Source organism: Photinus pyralis, unplaced genomic scaffold, assembly GCF_008802855.1.
Source record: "Photinus pyralis isolate 1611_PpyrPB1 unplaced genomic scaffold, Ppyr1.3 Ppyr1.4_LG2, whole genome shotgun sequence".
In the NCBI taxonomy this organism is placed as follows: Eukaryota; Metazoa; Arthropoda; class Insecta; order Coleoptera; family Lampyridae; genus Photinus; species Photinus pyralis.
The window spans coordinates 13,668,686-13,684,739 of record NW_022170403.1 but is presented as its reverse complement, the minus strand read 5'-3'; the positions used below and the strand labels follow the sequence as shown (position 1 = coordinate 13,684,739).

General features: G+C 36.2%; 3 protein-coding genes across 3 annotated transcripts; 2 read left to right on the top strand and 1 right to left on the bottom strand.

The window, feature by feature from the left end:
- The first annotated feature begins 1,730 nt into the window (after positions 1-1,730).
- LOC116163803 (SCY1-like protein 2) lies at positions 1,731-10,348 on the top strand. Its single transcript, XM_031477931.1, has 3 exons — positions 1,731-2,791; positions 2,840-3,142; positions 8,929-10,348. The coding sequence occupies exons 1-3, from the start codon at positions 1,832-1,834 to the stop codon at positions 10,135-10,137; spliced, it is 2,472 nt and encodes an 823-aa protein (XP_031333791.1). The 5' UTR covers positions 1,731-1,831; the 3' UTR covers positions 10,138-10,348.
- A 912-nt stretch (positions 10,349-11,260) lies between these two features.
- Positions 11,261-12,275, top strand: LOC116164666 (prefoldin subunit 3-like). Its single transcript, XM_031478866.1, has 3 exons — positions 11,261-11,486; positions 11,543-11,940; positions 11,995-12,275. Exons 1-3 carry the CDS (start codon positions 11,421-11,423, stop codon positions 12,077-12,079), a joined length of 549 nt encoding a protein of 182 aa, XP_031334726.1. The 5' UTR covers positions 11,261-11,420; the 3' UTR covers positions 12,080-12,275.
- Positions 12,276-12,579: 304 nt separating this feature from the next.
- LOC116164667 (c-Myc-binding protein homolog) lies at positions 12,580-13,268 on the bottom strand. Its single transcript, XM_031478867.1, has 3 exons — positions 13,063-13,268; positions 12,890-13,011; positions 12,580-12,825 (listed from the first exon to the last, which is right to left on the bottom strand). Exons 1-3 carry the CDS (start codon positions 13,084-13,086, stop codon positions 12,654-12,656), a joined length of 318 nt encoding a protein of 105 aa, XP_031334727.1. The 5' UTR covers positions 13,087-13,268; the 3' UTR covers positions 12,580-12,653.
- Between the last annotated feature and the right edge of the window lie 2,786 nt (positions 13,269-16,054).

Below are 16,054 nucleotides of genomic sequence, written 5' to 3'. Positions count from 1 at the left end.
ACTATTTGCGTCTTTAAAAATCGAGTTTATATAAAACTGGAGACGGAAAACGTAAAATAAAGCAAATACAAGAAGCAAAGTGTAAACTAGTAACATGAAGCCGTGACAATTACAGGTGACACTGTCAAAACAGTATAATTAATAATTATAGCACGGAGTGCACCGCGTCGTTTTGAAGGTTTTCTATTGGCCAGTTTGGAATTTAGCTCCAATATGGCGACCGGAACCAACGACCAATCAAAAACGAGATACCCTGTTGTCGCCACTGTCTCTATAAAGTCACTGTAGGGTATGTGAATCTCAGGGTAAACTAAAGTCGTGTAAACACCACTAGGATCGCTTAAAGAGCAGCTTTATAGTAACCCTAACCGCGTAGTACGGGAAGCTTTAAGTGCTCTTCATTATTTGCTATACGTCCACAAATAAGAATAAGTTTGCTTTTTTTGGGATATCTAGGCGATTAATTAATTGACGTTTGTTAATTTATAGGTTGACAGCTGCTAATTGTAACCAAAATATGGTCAAGGACATCGCCTGGGTATGTGAGTTTCAGGGTAAACGAGTCTATCCGAAGTTGTCCGATTAGACACGATTTGAGACTGTCAACCTATAAATTAACAAACGTCAATTAATTAATCGTCTATATTCCAAAAAAAGCAAACCTATTCTTATTTGTGGACGTATAGAAGATAATCAAGAGTATTTAAAGCTTCCCGTACTACGCGGTTACTATAAAAGCTACTCTTTACGTGATGCGAGTGGTGTTTACACAACTTTAGTTTACCCTGAGATTCACATACCCACGACTACAGTGCCCTCTATCCGTGACCACCCATTTTGTATTGAAAGCATAGGGATAATAGCAGTCCATGTACTATATGGTCTAAGGGCGCCACACGTTAGCAGGTGACGTAATGCGCAGTAGAAAACGCGTTTGAGAAAAATAATGAGCATACCGTGTGTAAAGCCGGATTTATAGTTCCGTATCCGTAAGAACGGAACCGTAAAATCTTACGTTAACGAAAATTATACGATTTATAGTTACCGTAGTGGTAAGAGATGAGCTTGCGCATTAGTGCGAAACGAATTCTGTCATTGTATGTCATCTGTCAGTAAGAGTAACGTGCATTTCAAAATAATAATAAAATAACCAACAAAGTGTCAATAATTATTGTCAATAAACAGAACGAACGTCAGGATAAACTCAACTGTTTGAATTATCCGAGTACTACCGAAGACAAGCGCGTTAGCACGATTTACCGTAAGAAATAAAGCCGGATTTATAGTTCCGTAGCCGTAAGAACGGAACCGTAAAATCTTACGTTAACGAAAATAATACGATTTATAGTTCCGTAGTGGCAAGTGGCAGCTTGCGCAACGAATTCTGTCATTGTATGTCATCTGTCAGTAAGAGTAACGTGCATTTCAAAATAATAATAACCAACAAAGTGTCAATAATTATTGTAAATAAACGAAACGAACGTCAGGATAAACTCAACTGTTTGAATTATTCGAGTACTCCCGAAGACAAGCGCGTTAGCACGATTTACCGTAAGAAATAAGATTTGGGCATTTCCTACGTACCGTAACCGTTCTAACGCAACGTTAACGCGAACTATTAAATGTTCACGCGCAACAAGTAGGGTTAATTCCAAACGTTACGGTACGGCGTTGCGGGTATGGAACTATAATTTCAGCTATTGTAAGCGTATCGTGTTCTGTGGTCCTAATTCAAGCTCCCGGTTCCGATAATTTAGACACCTTCATGTCATCATTCAGTGGTTTTGTTTCTTCAACTTTTTCTTTTTTGTAAAATTATCCATAATTTAATATGGAAGTCTTTAACAAACTTTATACCCAAGTTAGTAGCTCTGTTAGCAGTACTGTCTCACAATTGTCCGGTGTTCTACCTGGAAATCCAGTCACAAGAGAATTCGATGCCAGTTCTCATATTGCATCTGGAGGCCCTGGGCTACTCTGGAAGATTTATAAAGGCTTTAAACGATCTACAAAACAAGAAGCTGCTATATTCGTCTTGGAAAAGAGACAACTGGATAAATTTAGTAAGTCTGACAAAGAAATGGTTTTAGATGGTCTTCGCCGTGGTGTGTCACAACTGACAAAAATAAGACATCCACGAATATTAACTGTTCAACATCCATTGGAAGAAAGCCGAGAGAGCTTAGCGTTCGCGACTGAACCAGTTTTTGCAAGTTTGGCGAATATTTTAGGGGAAACTGTTAATATGCCTCAGCCTGCGAATTTGTCAGACTACAAATTTTATGATATCGAGATTAAGTTTGGCTTACTTCAAATCGGGGAAGGATTGGCTTTTTTACATAATGATGTAAAGTTACTTCATAGAAATATTTGTCCGGAAAGTATTATAATTAATCAGCAAGGAGCTTGGAAAGTATTTGGTTTCGATTTTTGCGTTCATAACATTGGCACGAATCAGGCATTTTATCCATTTCAGCAGTATGACTTTACCCTACCATGTGTGTCCCAGCCCAATCTAGAATATGTCGCACCCGAATACACTTTAACAGAAACGCATTCCACAAGTAGTGATTTGTTTTCATTAGGCATGTTAGCTTACGTTTTACATTCTTTAAACCATCATACATTAGTACCTGCAAAAGATTGGCAGCAATTTAAAAACAGGCCTCAGCAGCTAAAGACATTATCTAACAACAAATTGCAATGCCTACCAGATAGTTTAAGGGAGTATGTAAAAATGATGTTAAATGTAGTACCGGAATTACGACCTGATGCACACCAGTTTATTAAGGTATATATCTGTGAAAATTGTTCAGTGTAGTAATTCATTTTGATTTAGATTCCATACTTTGAAGATGTGGGAGTCAAAACGTTGACTTACTTGGATTCTCTGCTTCAATGGGATAATTTACAAAGGTCGCAGTTTTACAAGGGTTTACCAGAGGCTCTCTCAAAATTACCTCAACGTGTACGTGTTCAGCAGGCTCTGCCGTGTCTTACTCGAGATTTAGCTCAACCAACCATGATTCCTTTTGTTCTTCCCAGTATTCTTGACGTTGCAGAGGAGTGCAACGAAGCGGAATATGTTACTAAAATATTACCGCATTTGAAACCTGTCATGAAGTTGGTGAATCCAATTCAGGTAATTATTTGTACAAGTGTATGTAGGTGTGTGAAATAAGACACTTAATAATGTGATTTAAACAAAGTTTATTCAGCACTTGCTCAGTTTACTTTCTAGTAAAATCAGTATCTTAATTGTACACTGTTGGGCCTGCTTGTGAAATGTGAATGTAAAGAGTAGGTAGTTAAAGTGTAACAACAGGTTCACCACTAAGTTTATTAATCGGCAGAGCAAAGCAATGCAAGCTTTATAGGGGAGTCGATTGTGTCCGTGAACACGATAACTGTCAACGTTTGGACCGAGTTGGTTCACACTTTGCACAGTAGACTTAATATACAGGGTGACAATTTGAAAACTTACCACCCCCCATATCTTACTAAATAAACCGATACAACGAAATATCGAAGGATCCTCAGTATTACAATAACTTTTAACGATAATTTATTTTAATGTTACAAAATACATCAAATTCATGTCTTGGTCATTGAGATAATGCTCTTAATCTTGTTTTGATCAAAATCCATGTGGTCGCCAAAAATAGATCAAATTCATGTTTTGATCATTGAGATAATGCTCTTGGTCTTTTTCCCCAACGTTCTTGGTGCATAAATAACGATTTTGACATGTTTTGATCAAAATTCATGTGGTCGCCAAAAATAGATCAAATTCATGTTTTGGTCATTGAGATGATGCTGTTAGTCTTTTTCCCAACGATCTTGGTGCATAAATAACGATTTTGACATGTTTTGATCAAAATCCATGTGGTCGCCAGAAATGCATCAAATTTATGTCTTGAGCATTGAGATAATGCCCCTAGTATTTTTCTCGACGATCTTGGTGCATAAATAACGATTTTGATTATTTTGATCAAAACCCATATGGCAATAATTTAACATTTTTGAATCACACACATGCGGTTATCAAATGTGTACGTGATGTACTCTTGCTGCATCAAGATAATGCGTTTGAAACCTTTTAAAACTCTAAATTCATGTATAAAGTGTAATTTTTGCTACATTTTGCTCTAAAACTTTCGACCTATACCACAGAGAAGAGTTATATTAACGTATTACACATCTAAGAGTCATAGGGAATAATCTAGCGGAAGTCCCAACCCGATACATGACCTAGGGAATGAAATATGTTGATTTCTATTATATTGAGCCCGTAGTTTTTCCTGTTCCCGATTCACTCGAACTCCTATAACTTTTGTTCCTATTGAACCAGCTTCCTGAAAATCAATAGCGTCCGTCCTTAATGTCCAAAGAACCCGTACACCAAATTTCAACTCAATCGGCCACTTTTAAAAAGAGTTAGAGCGCACACGGACGGACGGACGGACGGACGACAATACAAAACTATAAAGGATCTGAGGATCCTTAATAAACGAGATATTTAAAAAAATCAAAATCCGTTTCGGTAATTCGGAGGGGGAATCACAATGACATAATTGGCGACGCACCCCCTCCAACCCCCTGCGCCCCAGCCACTCCAACTTTTAAATCTTAAACAGTGACCCCCCATGTGTGATACGTCGTTGGAAAGCTCTGAAAAAATGCTTTCCAACCATACCAAACAGCATTACATTTAGGTTAGTAATTATCGTGAAAATCAAAAAATAAACTAATATGATACATTTGAAATCTGTCGTATTTAAAACGCAACCGGCGAACATAGACGACAGAGACAGAGAATAATTCAAGAATGTCGAAATATTGCAAAACCAACATTTGAAAAGGTTCGACAAGAGTTTGAGAATAGATTATAGCTGGCGATCAAAAATGAGTTGCTGTCGAGTCGGCTTTGGAAGTTCAAGTTAAATACGATTTTCCATGTAAACAAAAATTTCAAAGGGCAACTCATTTTTGATCGCATAGTAACACTGTCTTCCCAATAACGGAAAACATTTTGAACATTTATTGAAATGAAAGCCAACTTTAGAAAATGTATCATATTAGTTTATTTTTTGATTTGCACGATAATTACTAACCTAAATGTAATGCTATTTGGTATGGTTGGAAAGCATTTTTCAGAGCTTTCCAACGACGTATCACACATGGGGGGTCACTATTTAAGATTTAAAAGTTGGGGTGGCTAGGGCGCAGGGGGTGTGAGGGGGTGCGTCGCCAACTATGTCATTGTGATTCCCCCTCCGAATTACCGACACGTATTTTGATTTTTTTAAATATCTCGTTTATTTACTAAGATATGGGGGGTGGTAAGTTTTCAAATTGTCACCCTGTATGCCACAAGTAATAAGCCTATTAAAAATGGGTCAAATCCAATGACCCCTTGGGGTCACCCCCCACTGTCTCTGCCAAACGCTTGAACATATTCAGTTCAAATTTTGCACAGTTGACCTATATGCCACAAGTAATAAGCCTATTAAAAATGGGTCAAATCCAATGACCCCTTGGGGTCACCCCCCCCCCCCCCCTGTCTGTGCCAAACCCTTGAACCTTTTTAGTTCAAATTTTGCACAGTTGACCTTTTTTAGATGCGCTTTAGGGATTTATACAAATTAAATTATACAAAATACATACTTTATACATACTTTCCAACTGTTGTTCAATTTCAAATTTCGCGGTTACCAAACTGAGCCAAAATGGCTGCTATTCGCGTTACTTTAGTAATCCAGGAACTTTAAGCAGTAGTAAAGTCCCTAGATCACTAAAGTAACGCGAATAGCAGCCATTTTGGCTCAGTTTGGGAACCGCGAAATTTGAAATTGAACAACAGTTGGAAAGTATGCTTTTCTATTGGTTTTTCTAGTCGCTCTTGGATTGTGCGGATACTTTTGGATAGCGCCAGTTTTGTGAGCGTATCGTTTAATATAATATTAATATTTAAAAAAATTTAATATTAATATCGATTAATATTTAAAAATCACAAGATAAATATAGTTGCATCGCTTTTTCAATCGTTTCACCACTCCACATAAAACCCTTGTGTGTACCCAATTCTAAATATTTTAATTGATCTTCATTAAAAGTTTTCGAAAAATTGTCTTCACTTCTGAGTAATATTTTTTTTTTGAATTAATGGTTACATCAGTACTCTCCTTAATGTACACACAACTATTATAATACAAAACAACAAATGTCAAACCTGACAGTAGGTGTCAAACGGCCATTTTTGCTCAATTAGCAGTTTGTTTTTGTCTAATACACTGGCCTAACGAATCGCGTTACTTTAGTAATCTAGGGACTTTAAACAGTAGTAAAGTCAGTACATGTAGAAGCAGTAGGTGACATAATTTATTTAAAAACGGAATCGCGCAGTCCATCTATATATTAATATGTCGATGGGCCCACCTCTGCTGACTGTCACGATGTTTGTAAATTATCAAATTTAATTTTGGTTGAGACTGCGTTGTATCTCATCCGCTTTTAGATATGGAGACTTGCTGTTTTCGCGACCCTGTGCCATTTTTTTAAGAAACTTGATACGTAAACAGAATCTAGCTAGCTACAGTACAGCCGTTATGAGTTCGCGAGCGGTTTGTATGCGCAGTGGTCGGCAAGCGGCGCCATATTTGCATTTCTCCAGTGGCGGATCAAAAATCCACTCCGTTGTTGTAGATGTGGGATACTAATGATATCGGTATTGATGCATTAAATAATGTTATGCCATTGTTTATTGTTTTGCAGGTTTCGTGCGGCCGATTGGAACTTCGACTAGCGCCGTCGCTTGCTAATTTATAACTGCTGTACGGTACGTTTGTTTCTGAGATACAGGGTGAAAATGAAAAGTTTGATTTTTAGGATGTTATCATATTTGACTACCATTGTAAGATAGAACCAAAGTAAAAACTGCCTATTTTAGATATTTTTACGTAGAATCCAGTGGTCTAGTAAATTTTGCCCATGAAAATTTATAAAAGCCTTTTTTTTTTACTGTATTTAAATAGGCAATGGATTCATGGAGATTTTGTTTTGTTTATTGCATCCATGGTAACTAAGGCAGCCGATAGCAATCAATATAAATGACTGACGGAATTTTGAAAAAAAATTGATATTTATATAGGCATAAAAAATGTAAAAATATAGGATTTTCATCAAAGTAATCAGGAGAAAGAATGCAAAAAAATTCGTAAGCCGGTTGTGGTCTAGAGTCGAAGAGTGGACTTGCACATTTGTGTTTTCGGTTTAATAGCCCTTATGTTCTTATTTTTTGAAAGTGCACTAAAAATTGACGTTGAGATATAAAAGGTGTTGCATTTAAAAGGCAACTCTGGGTCAAATCTCAAAAATGGTGGTCGAAACATTTTTTTTACTACGCCACTGGATTTTACGTAAAAATATCTAAAATAGGCAGTTTTTAACTTTTTTCTATCCTACATGGGTAGGATATAAATATAAAAGTTAAAGTTTTTGTTTTCACCCTGTATTTTAGAAACAACGTAATTGGATTGATTCTGTTTGTGGTACGTTTCACAAAAAAGTAGTACTGGGTCTCTATCTTTAAAAACAGCTGAGATATTTAGTGCAGTCTCGACCAAAATAGGACACATCACACACTATGCATTTTCTTGAGCATGATTGAATAATGTGGCCCACAGCTAATGCTATGCTATATGTGGAAACCTTAAAATGGCCCTCAATGATTAAGCAATCAACCAACATTTTGAGGTGCGTTCGTTTATGCGTTCTGATCCTGATTACTCTTTTTGCTATAAAGCTTTTGTTTATTGGAGCACTAGAAAAAGTGTTGCGTTTTTTTAAATTATAGTCCATCTCATGAGAGAGTGCAGACGGAACGCATAGACGTGAATCATTATCGAAAAATAACAAATTTGCACCGTCATGCAGGATTACACTCACAAGCTTTTTTGTTATTATCCACTACTACTGGACACGTTTGAGGTTAAGCTGTACAAAATTGAGAGGTCGTGTTGACGCTCAATCCGCAAGATGTCGTTCGTTTATTCATTCTGGTGGGAGCACATTGTAATTAGTATTGGTGGGAGAAGATCGCCATTTTGTTTATCTACAATTGCCAAAATTTCATTGTCATTGTAATTATCACGTTACTTTCAAGAGTTGGAAATGTGATAAGTGCAATTATGCAACCAAAAATAAGGATAATTTAAGAAATCGTCGTATAACGCATTATATTTCCAAAGTTTTTTATTGTGAACAGTAGCGTTGGACGATGAACAGATTATAATCAAAAGATAAAATCGATAATCGGGTTTGATTATTCTTTTAAATTAATCAATTAGTTGAAACTTGCAATCGCCCAGTGTTAGTGAACAGTGCAATTACACACTCCGCTTTAAATAAATTTCTATCACTGCTATCGTATCAGTGTAATTACGCCACAATAAATAGCGTTCGCGTAAAGCGTCACCTATTAACCTTCTCAAAAATTTGATTTGTGATCAGTGTAATTTTGCTACTCACGATAAGCATAACGTAAAGCGGCGTATCCACATTTAAGGATGTTACGTGCAGTCTGTGCGACTAGGTATTCCACAAATATTATGAAAAATTTTAACTCCACTGATCGATTTTTGCACTTAACGTTGAGATCGCTTAAGATGTCTAGATACGTATTAATGCACTTTATATGGAAGTGCATCTTGCTCTGTATTAAATCTTCGTACCTAAATTCAAACAATTTTTAGTACACTAACAATAATAATAATTTTTTGATACTTACCTATTTTATAAAATTTCTTACAAGATATTGCCCCTTGAACATGTGCCATTAATGCTACTTTAAGTGATTTGTTAACATTACGCATTTGTTTTGAATCACATTATTCAAAGCCAATCTTGATATCTTATGTTTGCTTTTAGATATTACTGATCTTTCTGCAACGTATGGAACTCCTCTTAAAATTGACACCAGCAACTGACATTCAGCAACACGTGTTGCCAATGCTATACAGAGGATTAGACTCAGATACACCGCAGATACACGAGCTGTGTTTATCGGTGTTGCCGACATTTGCTGGACTATTAGACCACGGCAATGTGAAAAACAGTGTATTACCTCGTATAAAGAAATTGTGCCTATCCACGTCGACATTATCTGTTCGTGTAAATTGTTTATTGTGTATTGGGCGACTGCTTGAGCATCTGGACAAGTGGCTTGTCTTAGATGAAGTTTTACCATTCCTACCACAAATTCCCTCCCGTGAACCGGCAGTTATTATGGGAATATTGGGAATATACAAATTAGCGATGACTCACAAAAAATTAGGTATAACAAAAGAGATCATGGCTACCCGTGTTCTTCCTTTTCTTATTCCATTATGCATCGAAAATGGGTTGACACTACAACAATTTAATGCTTTGGTCGCTTTAGTCACACAGATGTTTCAACTCGTTGAATCTGAGCATCGCACCAAATTGGAGCAACTCAACACTGTACAAGAACATCAAAAAATACTTGAAAATAGCATGCCAACGATTGTTCCTAAATCTACAGCTTTGGAAACAATCTTTACTGATTTTGGCCTTGATAACATTCCACCACCGGCACCTAATAATCAAAGCAAGTCTGCATCTGCTCTTACCTTACAAGAAAAGCAGAGAATTCTGAATCAACAAGACACCGTTAAAATTTTACAGAATCAAACGAAGCTCGATCCCATACCAATTACTACAAATACATCCCAAGTGCAACCTGTAAATTTAACCAACACATTATCACCAATAGCCCCACCGCCATGGTATAATCCTAGCGCATCATCACGTACATCCAACACCTTCACAAGTTCATCAAATCATACTTCCCAAGCTAGTTCAAATTTTCAAGCATTTCAATTAAGTCATTCAGCATCCGCAAATTCTAGCAATTCACATAATGATCAATTTGGATTGTCCAAAATGAATAAAGCGCCTACCATGGCAAGTTTTCCAAGTCAAAATTTTCAGCCTTCATTTCATTCTCCAAATTTATACACAACACAAAATGTTATGAAGCCTTCATTCACTTCAAAGAATACACAAAGTGGTAGTATATCATTATCGAAAGATGAAATAATGGATTTTTTGAAATAATTTCAAACGCCTAATGTAAATCGAGGTAATTCCAGCCAATTTAATCAATTCCCCTTGATAACGTTGTATTTATGTAATATGTGATACATTTGTAGCCATGTGGAAATATATAGGTAGGATTTGTGCCGTGCTGTGAAATTTACATTTTCCAAGTACTATTTAAGATTGTAATTTATATATTGGACGTAAATTAAAAAAATATTTATTAATATTTATATTGTTTCTTCACTTCTAATGGTTGTTTACTATTTAGGATCTTATAGCACTTCATAGAGCCCCTTCTCACCCGACGTTTTTAAAGCACTGCAAAGTGTCGCCGCTGGTTGCGAAACACTGCGTTATATGGACGCCTATACACGGAGCGGCGCGTCTGCGTAACTTGTAAGGGACTTCTGCTATACAAACGCGCGCTGTTGGTCGTCGACGATCGTAAATACATATGCACCTGTCCCTGTGGAAATGTGAAAGAAATAGACTACTCATGATTATCGCTTAAAATATCATTACAATAACAAATACAAATATGCAAAAATTAACTCTTATTAGAATTATTACCAAATGCATGTAGTACATGAGAATTGTGTGGTGGGGGGTGCTTACTGCGGGCTGAAGCAGCGCGTTTTATTGGTTGTTTGGAAGTGAGGCAACCGCTTAGTAGGCGTTTTCTTTCGATGATCCAAACGGGTTTGGATTGTCTAATCACGTTCTTTCGAAGTGTGATCTTATGATCATGATTGCTAAAATCGTGAACAAACTGAACATACAAGTTTTATGATTTGTTTACTGATCACGAATTCCTAACCTATAAATGCAAAGATATTTTTGCTCATTTGTTAGGTTAGTCAATATTTGTAACTGAAGAGCATAATCGTGCAAAGTACTTCCACTTGTATTTAAATTGTTGTCATAATCTAAACAAAAAATACGTAATTCGAATGCAAATGTGTACTACGTAAACTTAATCATACGTTGATTTAAATTCGCACGTTCTTTCGTAAAACGTGATCCTACGAATCACGATCTTGAAATCATGATCGCGAAGTAGCCGAAAAAAAGCGCCTAGTATACGGACCGTGTGATCAACTAGCGTTTAAAATGTAGTAGCGTTATGGTAGACACATTCATACAGAAGAACGTTTCTGTCATCTGTCAACAGAATCATACAAAATCGGAAATATCCTTATGAGAAACTGAAATAGGTTAACCCACACACAAATGAGATAATTTTGTATATTTTATAATCTTTTTAAGTTAACTGAAAGTATATTTCTAAAGATTTAGAAATGGAAGGTGACAATATAAATGATGGAAAAAAATCAAATGCCGGAATTCCGGAAGCAGAGTTTGTGGTAAATCTTTTTAAATCGTTAAAAAATGTATGTAGCTCATCTATGATTTTCTACAGGATGATGTAGATATGTACATGGGGAAATCAGAAAATGGAGGAAACGCTGAAAAGGTGCTAAAGCGGTTGGACGAATTGCATTGTAAATATAAGTATATGGAATTTCACTTGCTGGCAAAGAAAAGACGACTACAATCTCAAATACCAGATTTGAAACGTTCCCTAAATATGATCGAGAAACTGAGACATGAAACAGAAGAGTTTGAAACTGAATTCTTGTTGAGTGACCAAGTTTTCGCTAAGGCAGTTGTTACACCAACGAATACAGTGTGTTTATGGCTCGGTGCAAATGTGATGTTAGAATATAGTTTAGATGATGCAGAAACATTATTAACTAAAAACATAGCGACTGCAACCAATAGTTTAGAACAGGTCGAGCAAGATGTCGATTTTCTAAGGTACAATATTTTACAGTTATCTAAGGGAATTAGTAAAAAAACTTATTTTAACAGGGATCAGTGCACTACAACCGAAGTGAATATGGCAAGAGTCTTTAATTGGGATGTTAAACGTCGTCAAGCAGCAAAAAATAAATAAAATTTTGTTTCCGCACATACCTGCTCTTAACACTCAACTAACTCGAGATTTTGAAGAGTTTTGTTTCTCATTTAAAAATACTAAATTATTTAATGTAATTAGCTTATTGCGTTGTTTTCATATATGTATAGCTAATTGAAGATAATTGTGTAATTAACAGAAATACTGTTTTAAATATTACTTGTACTATGTTGTATTCAAATACTGTTGGGCGGAGATACATGCATACTATTCGATAGTCACAATTATATATAATAACTGTTTTTAAAGAGGAGAGATGCTGACCCCTCTATAGGTCATTTAGCGAATGTTCCTCACTTTTGATAAGGTATACTATAGCAGATAATGAATGCAACAGATGATAGAGTCAAGGGAAAGTGCGAAAGATTATGGCTTATAACACCGCAGGGGATGACAAACTAGTAAGAGAACATGCAATGGGTATGTTTCTAGGGCAACAAGACATAATACAATGGTAAGAAATATTAATAAAAAGATGCTAAATTGTTAACATTTTATTAAGTTACAAGGGAAAGTACACTTTTTATGAAATTTTAACATAATAATATCAGATTTAATCTGCAGGTACATCGTCGGCTTCTTCGGAAGGCCCTTCCGGTTCTACCTTCATTGCCGCATTCTCCTTTTCTAAGTCTGAAATTTTAGTTAAAGCTTCTTGTAAGTTTGCTCGTATATCGGTCAATGTTTCTCCACATATCTGATTTGACAATTTGTTACATATATATCTACTATAGTTAAGGGTATAACTCAATACTTAAGGAAATCTCATTATAAAGATATAAAGGATACTCTACTGCATTATCGGGTTTATCTGGTTCTTCGTACAACGAAACTAATACTTTTGTTAAAGCGTCCATGACGCCAGTCTTTTCTAAATACTTTCTGAACTCCTCCCTCTTGCTTTCGGACGGCTGTGTTTAGATGAAATGTACAAGCTGTGTAAAATAACTTTGGTTTCTTACCTTATAGTTAGGGTTGGCTGTCATATTCAACGTTTAGGTTATATTTAATTTGATACTATAAATGCGAAGTTACAGAATTTTTGTATCGTTTAGCTTAGTACATTTATTATATGGCAGTCGAAAATGGAACAATTTTTGCTGCACGACGACTTGAATTTTTGATTCCAAAAAAATTTCAAAAGGTGTTGCCAACATAAAAATTTAAATTAAATGAAAAGATAAGAGGCGCTTTCTTTCAATGATCAAAACCCACAGAGTTGTATATGTATACTTATACAACTCTGTGGATCCTACGAATCACGATCTTTAAAATATGATCGCGAAGTAAGGTGTACTTTTTTAAAAGTATACCCGACAGCACCGTCGTATATACAAGGCTCAGGGCTGGAAACTCGAGCCTATTTCCTTTAATTGAGGATCTTACGTGTCGTCGATCGCGTAGTTCCATAAAGTCCCTATCATAGGGATAGGCGCTTTCTTTCGGCTACTTCGCTATCATGATTTCAAGATCGTGATTCCTAGGATCACGTTGTAGTGTACTTAACCCCCAGGGTCTACGCTAATTTCACACTACAAGAACACGGAAATAAAATAAACCCGGCAACGTTTAAAAATGGCCACCCGAATTACTATTCCCTCTAAAACTAAACAAGATCCCGCTTAAATTTGAAAAGTGGCACGTGATAAAACATCTAAGGCAGGGCCCCCTTACGTTAGTTATAGATAACGCTTTGACCTGAAGCACAGTAGGGAAGGAACGTTAAATAAAACACTGAAATTGTAAAAAAAGTTTGTTTAATAATGATCGTAATTATCATGATTGTGAAAACCAGGAAATTTAGTTCATGTAAATTAATATAAACAAAACAAACAAAGCCAAAAGGTGTCGTACTCTCGCAAAAGTCACTGCCAAGGGTAAAAAGAGTACGACGTAAGAAAAACCTTTGCAGTTTGATTAAAACAGTCCAAAAGTTAATTAACAAAATATTTTGTAAAAGTTTAAGCAGTAGTTAACAAAGATAGTAAATGCATATACACAATGTTGGTTACACTCAAGGTTAAAGCAAGTTTTTGGGGACAATGGGTCAGGTAGCAGCAGGTACCAAGATTCCGAGAAAGGGTGAAATACACAGGATGTGACTCATCTTTGGTGCAATAAAGTCCTTTTGTTGAAAGCAAGATGGAAAATTACATGGCCTTGTAGGCAGATTTGACTAAAAACAAAATATGTGGGGATTATTGAATCGCCACTCATTTTAACACACATAGATTCTAAACTGAAGAGCTTTGATTAGCGTAATCTCGCTCCTGCACGATGGGTAGTCCGCCCCTGGTTTCGGGGTTTCGAACCTACAGTTGGATGTCGAAGACAGTGCACGGAATTAGGTGCCCTAACACAAAATTATAGACTACAGTTTCTTTTTCCACCTCCCGTGACTGCTTCATTCACGGAGAAAATTGTTAGTAACAAACAACAAGTCAGTACATACATCAAACGAATCAGCAATTTCAACATATTAAAATAAAATGAAAACTTACATGAATGTAACTTCAGGGACAAGACCAAGTAATCAACATCAATAAACATAAATTAAGCAAACATTACACCAAAAACGTAAACATATAGCATAACGGTATCACACTTATGATTGCATTGCGGTTAAACCAAGTAAATTTCAAAAACAAATATTGAAACACACAAAAAATATAAAATGCGGCAAACAAAACACAAATACGATATAAAGAAATGCAAAAATTACTACCTGCATTAAATAACACAAAATACATAACAACAAACATTTATGGAGCGAAACCAAAGATCATACTACACTATGATCTTTGGCGAAACGTTCACGACCGCCATTGAAGACAAGATGCCAAACATAAGGTGGGTTCATAGCTCTCCGTTCATACGTTTCCGTTTATCCGTTATCCAATCAGAACACAGTAAATTTTCAAACCGTACAGGTGGGTTCATAGCTCTCCGTTCATCCGTTGCGTTGATCCGTCAAACGGATAGTACGTTTTGTTAAGGTTCATAGCAATCCGTCCACATTGTACATTTGCAAGTATAACCATAACCTAAACTTTATTTTGTAGTGTACCCTCCGTGATTTTCAGTATGTGAAAATGGTACGAAAGTAAGAACATACATTGCTATCTGATTATTACCGTGAAGAACGAATAGGCGAACGCTGTTAACATACCAAACATAACCTCACTCTTGTTAAAAACGGACCAACGGAAACGTAAATGTTCAACTTCAACCAACTTTTCCGTCGTAAACGGACGACGTACGATTTAAAAATTTGCTGTCTTCTGATTGGCTAACGGACAAACGGAAACGTATGAACGGAGAGCTATGAACTTACCTTACGTCGTCCATTTACTACGGAAAAGTTGGTTGAAGTTGAAGATTTACGTTTCCGTTGGTCCGTTTTTTAACAAGAGTAAGGTTATGTTTGTTATGTTGTTGACGTTTAAGAGCAAATTTAACAGTGTTCGCCTATTACGTTCTTCGAGGTGATAATCTGATAGTAGTTTCTACGTACTGAAGATCACGGTGGGTACAGTACAAAATAAAATTTAGGTTATGGTTATACCTTGGAAACGTACGATATGGACGGATTGCTATGAACCTTAACAAATTGCACTATCCGTTTGACGGATCAACGCAACGGATGAACGGAGAGCTATGAACCCAACCCACCTTATTACCATAGAACAACAAACTTAGAATGGAAACTGTAATGTAATGTCATAGATATATAAATACATAGATACAGCCATACCCCAACATAGTTCAAAAGGACGTACCATCTATTACCATCACTTTCGGCACATTAATTACGTATAGCGCTATCCTTTATAGAGGTACCCTGAGCATGGAAGACAAGATTCGCATTATTTATTATAACTGTCAATCAAATTGTTCGCACAAGTCACACAGAAAATTATCAGATTTGAGACTTTACAACATAAATAAACCGCC

Excerpts from the sequence above, each read along its gene's own strand:
- LOC116164666 (XM_031478866.1), top strand. The coding sequence starts at position 11,421 with ATGGAAGGTGACAATATAAATGATGGAAAAAAATCAAATGCCGGAATT. Across the intron at positions 11,487-11,542 it reads TTCCGGAAGCAGAGTTTGTG|GATGATGTAGATATGTACAT; the intron begins GTAAATCTTTTT and ends GATTTTCTACAG. Across the intron at positions 11,941-11,994 it reads CAAGATGTCGATTTTCTAAG|GGATCAGTGCACTACAACCG; the intron begins GTACAATATTTT and ends TTATTTTAACAG.
- LOC116164667 (XM_031478867.1), bottom strand. The coding sequence starts at position 13,086 with ATGACAGCCAACCCTAACTATAAG. Across the intron at positions 13,012-13,062 it reads CAGCCAACCCTAACTATAAG|CCGTCCGAAAGCAAGAGGGA; the intron begins GTAAGAAACCAA and ends ATCTAAACACAG. Across the intron at positions 12,826-12,889 it reads AAACCCGATAATGCAGTAGA|ATATATATGTAACAAATTGT; the intron begins GTATCCTTTATA and ends TAACTATAGTAG.
- LOC116163803 (XM_031477931.1), top strand. The coding sequence starts at position 1,832 with ATGGAAGTCTTTAACAAACTTTATACCCAAGTTAGTAGCTCTGTTAGC. Across the intron at positions 2,792-2,839 it reads ATGCACACCAGTTTATTAAG|ATTCCATACTTTGAAGATGT; the intron begins GTATATATCTGT and ends ATTTTGATTTAG. Across the intron at positions 3,143-8,928 it reads AGTTGGTGAATCCAATTCAG|ATATTACTGATCTTTCTGCA; the intron begins GTAATTATTTGT and ends GTTTGCTTTTAG.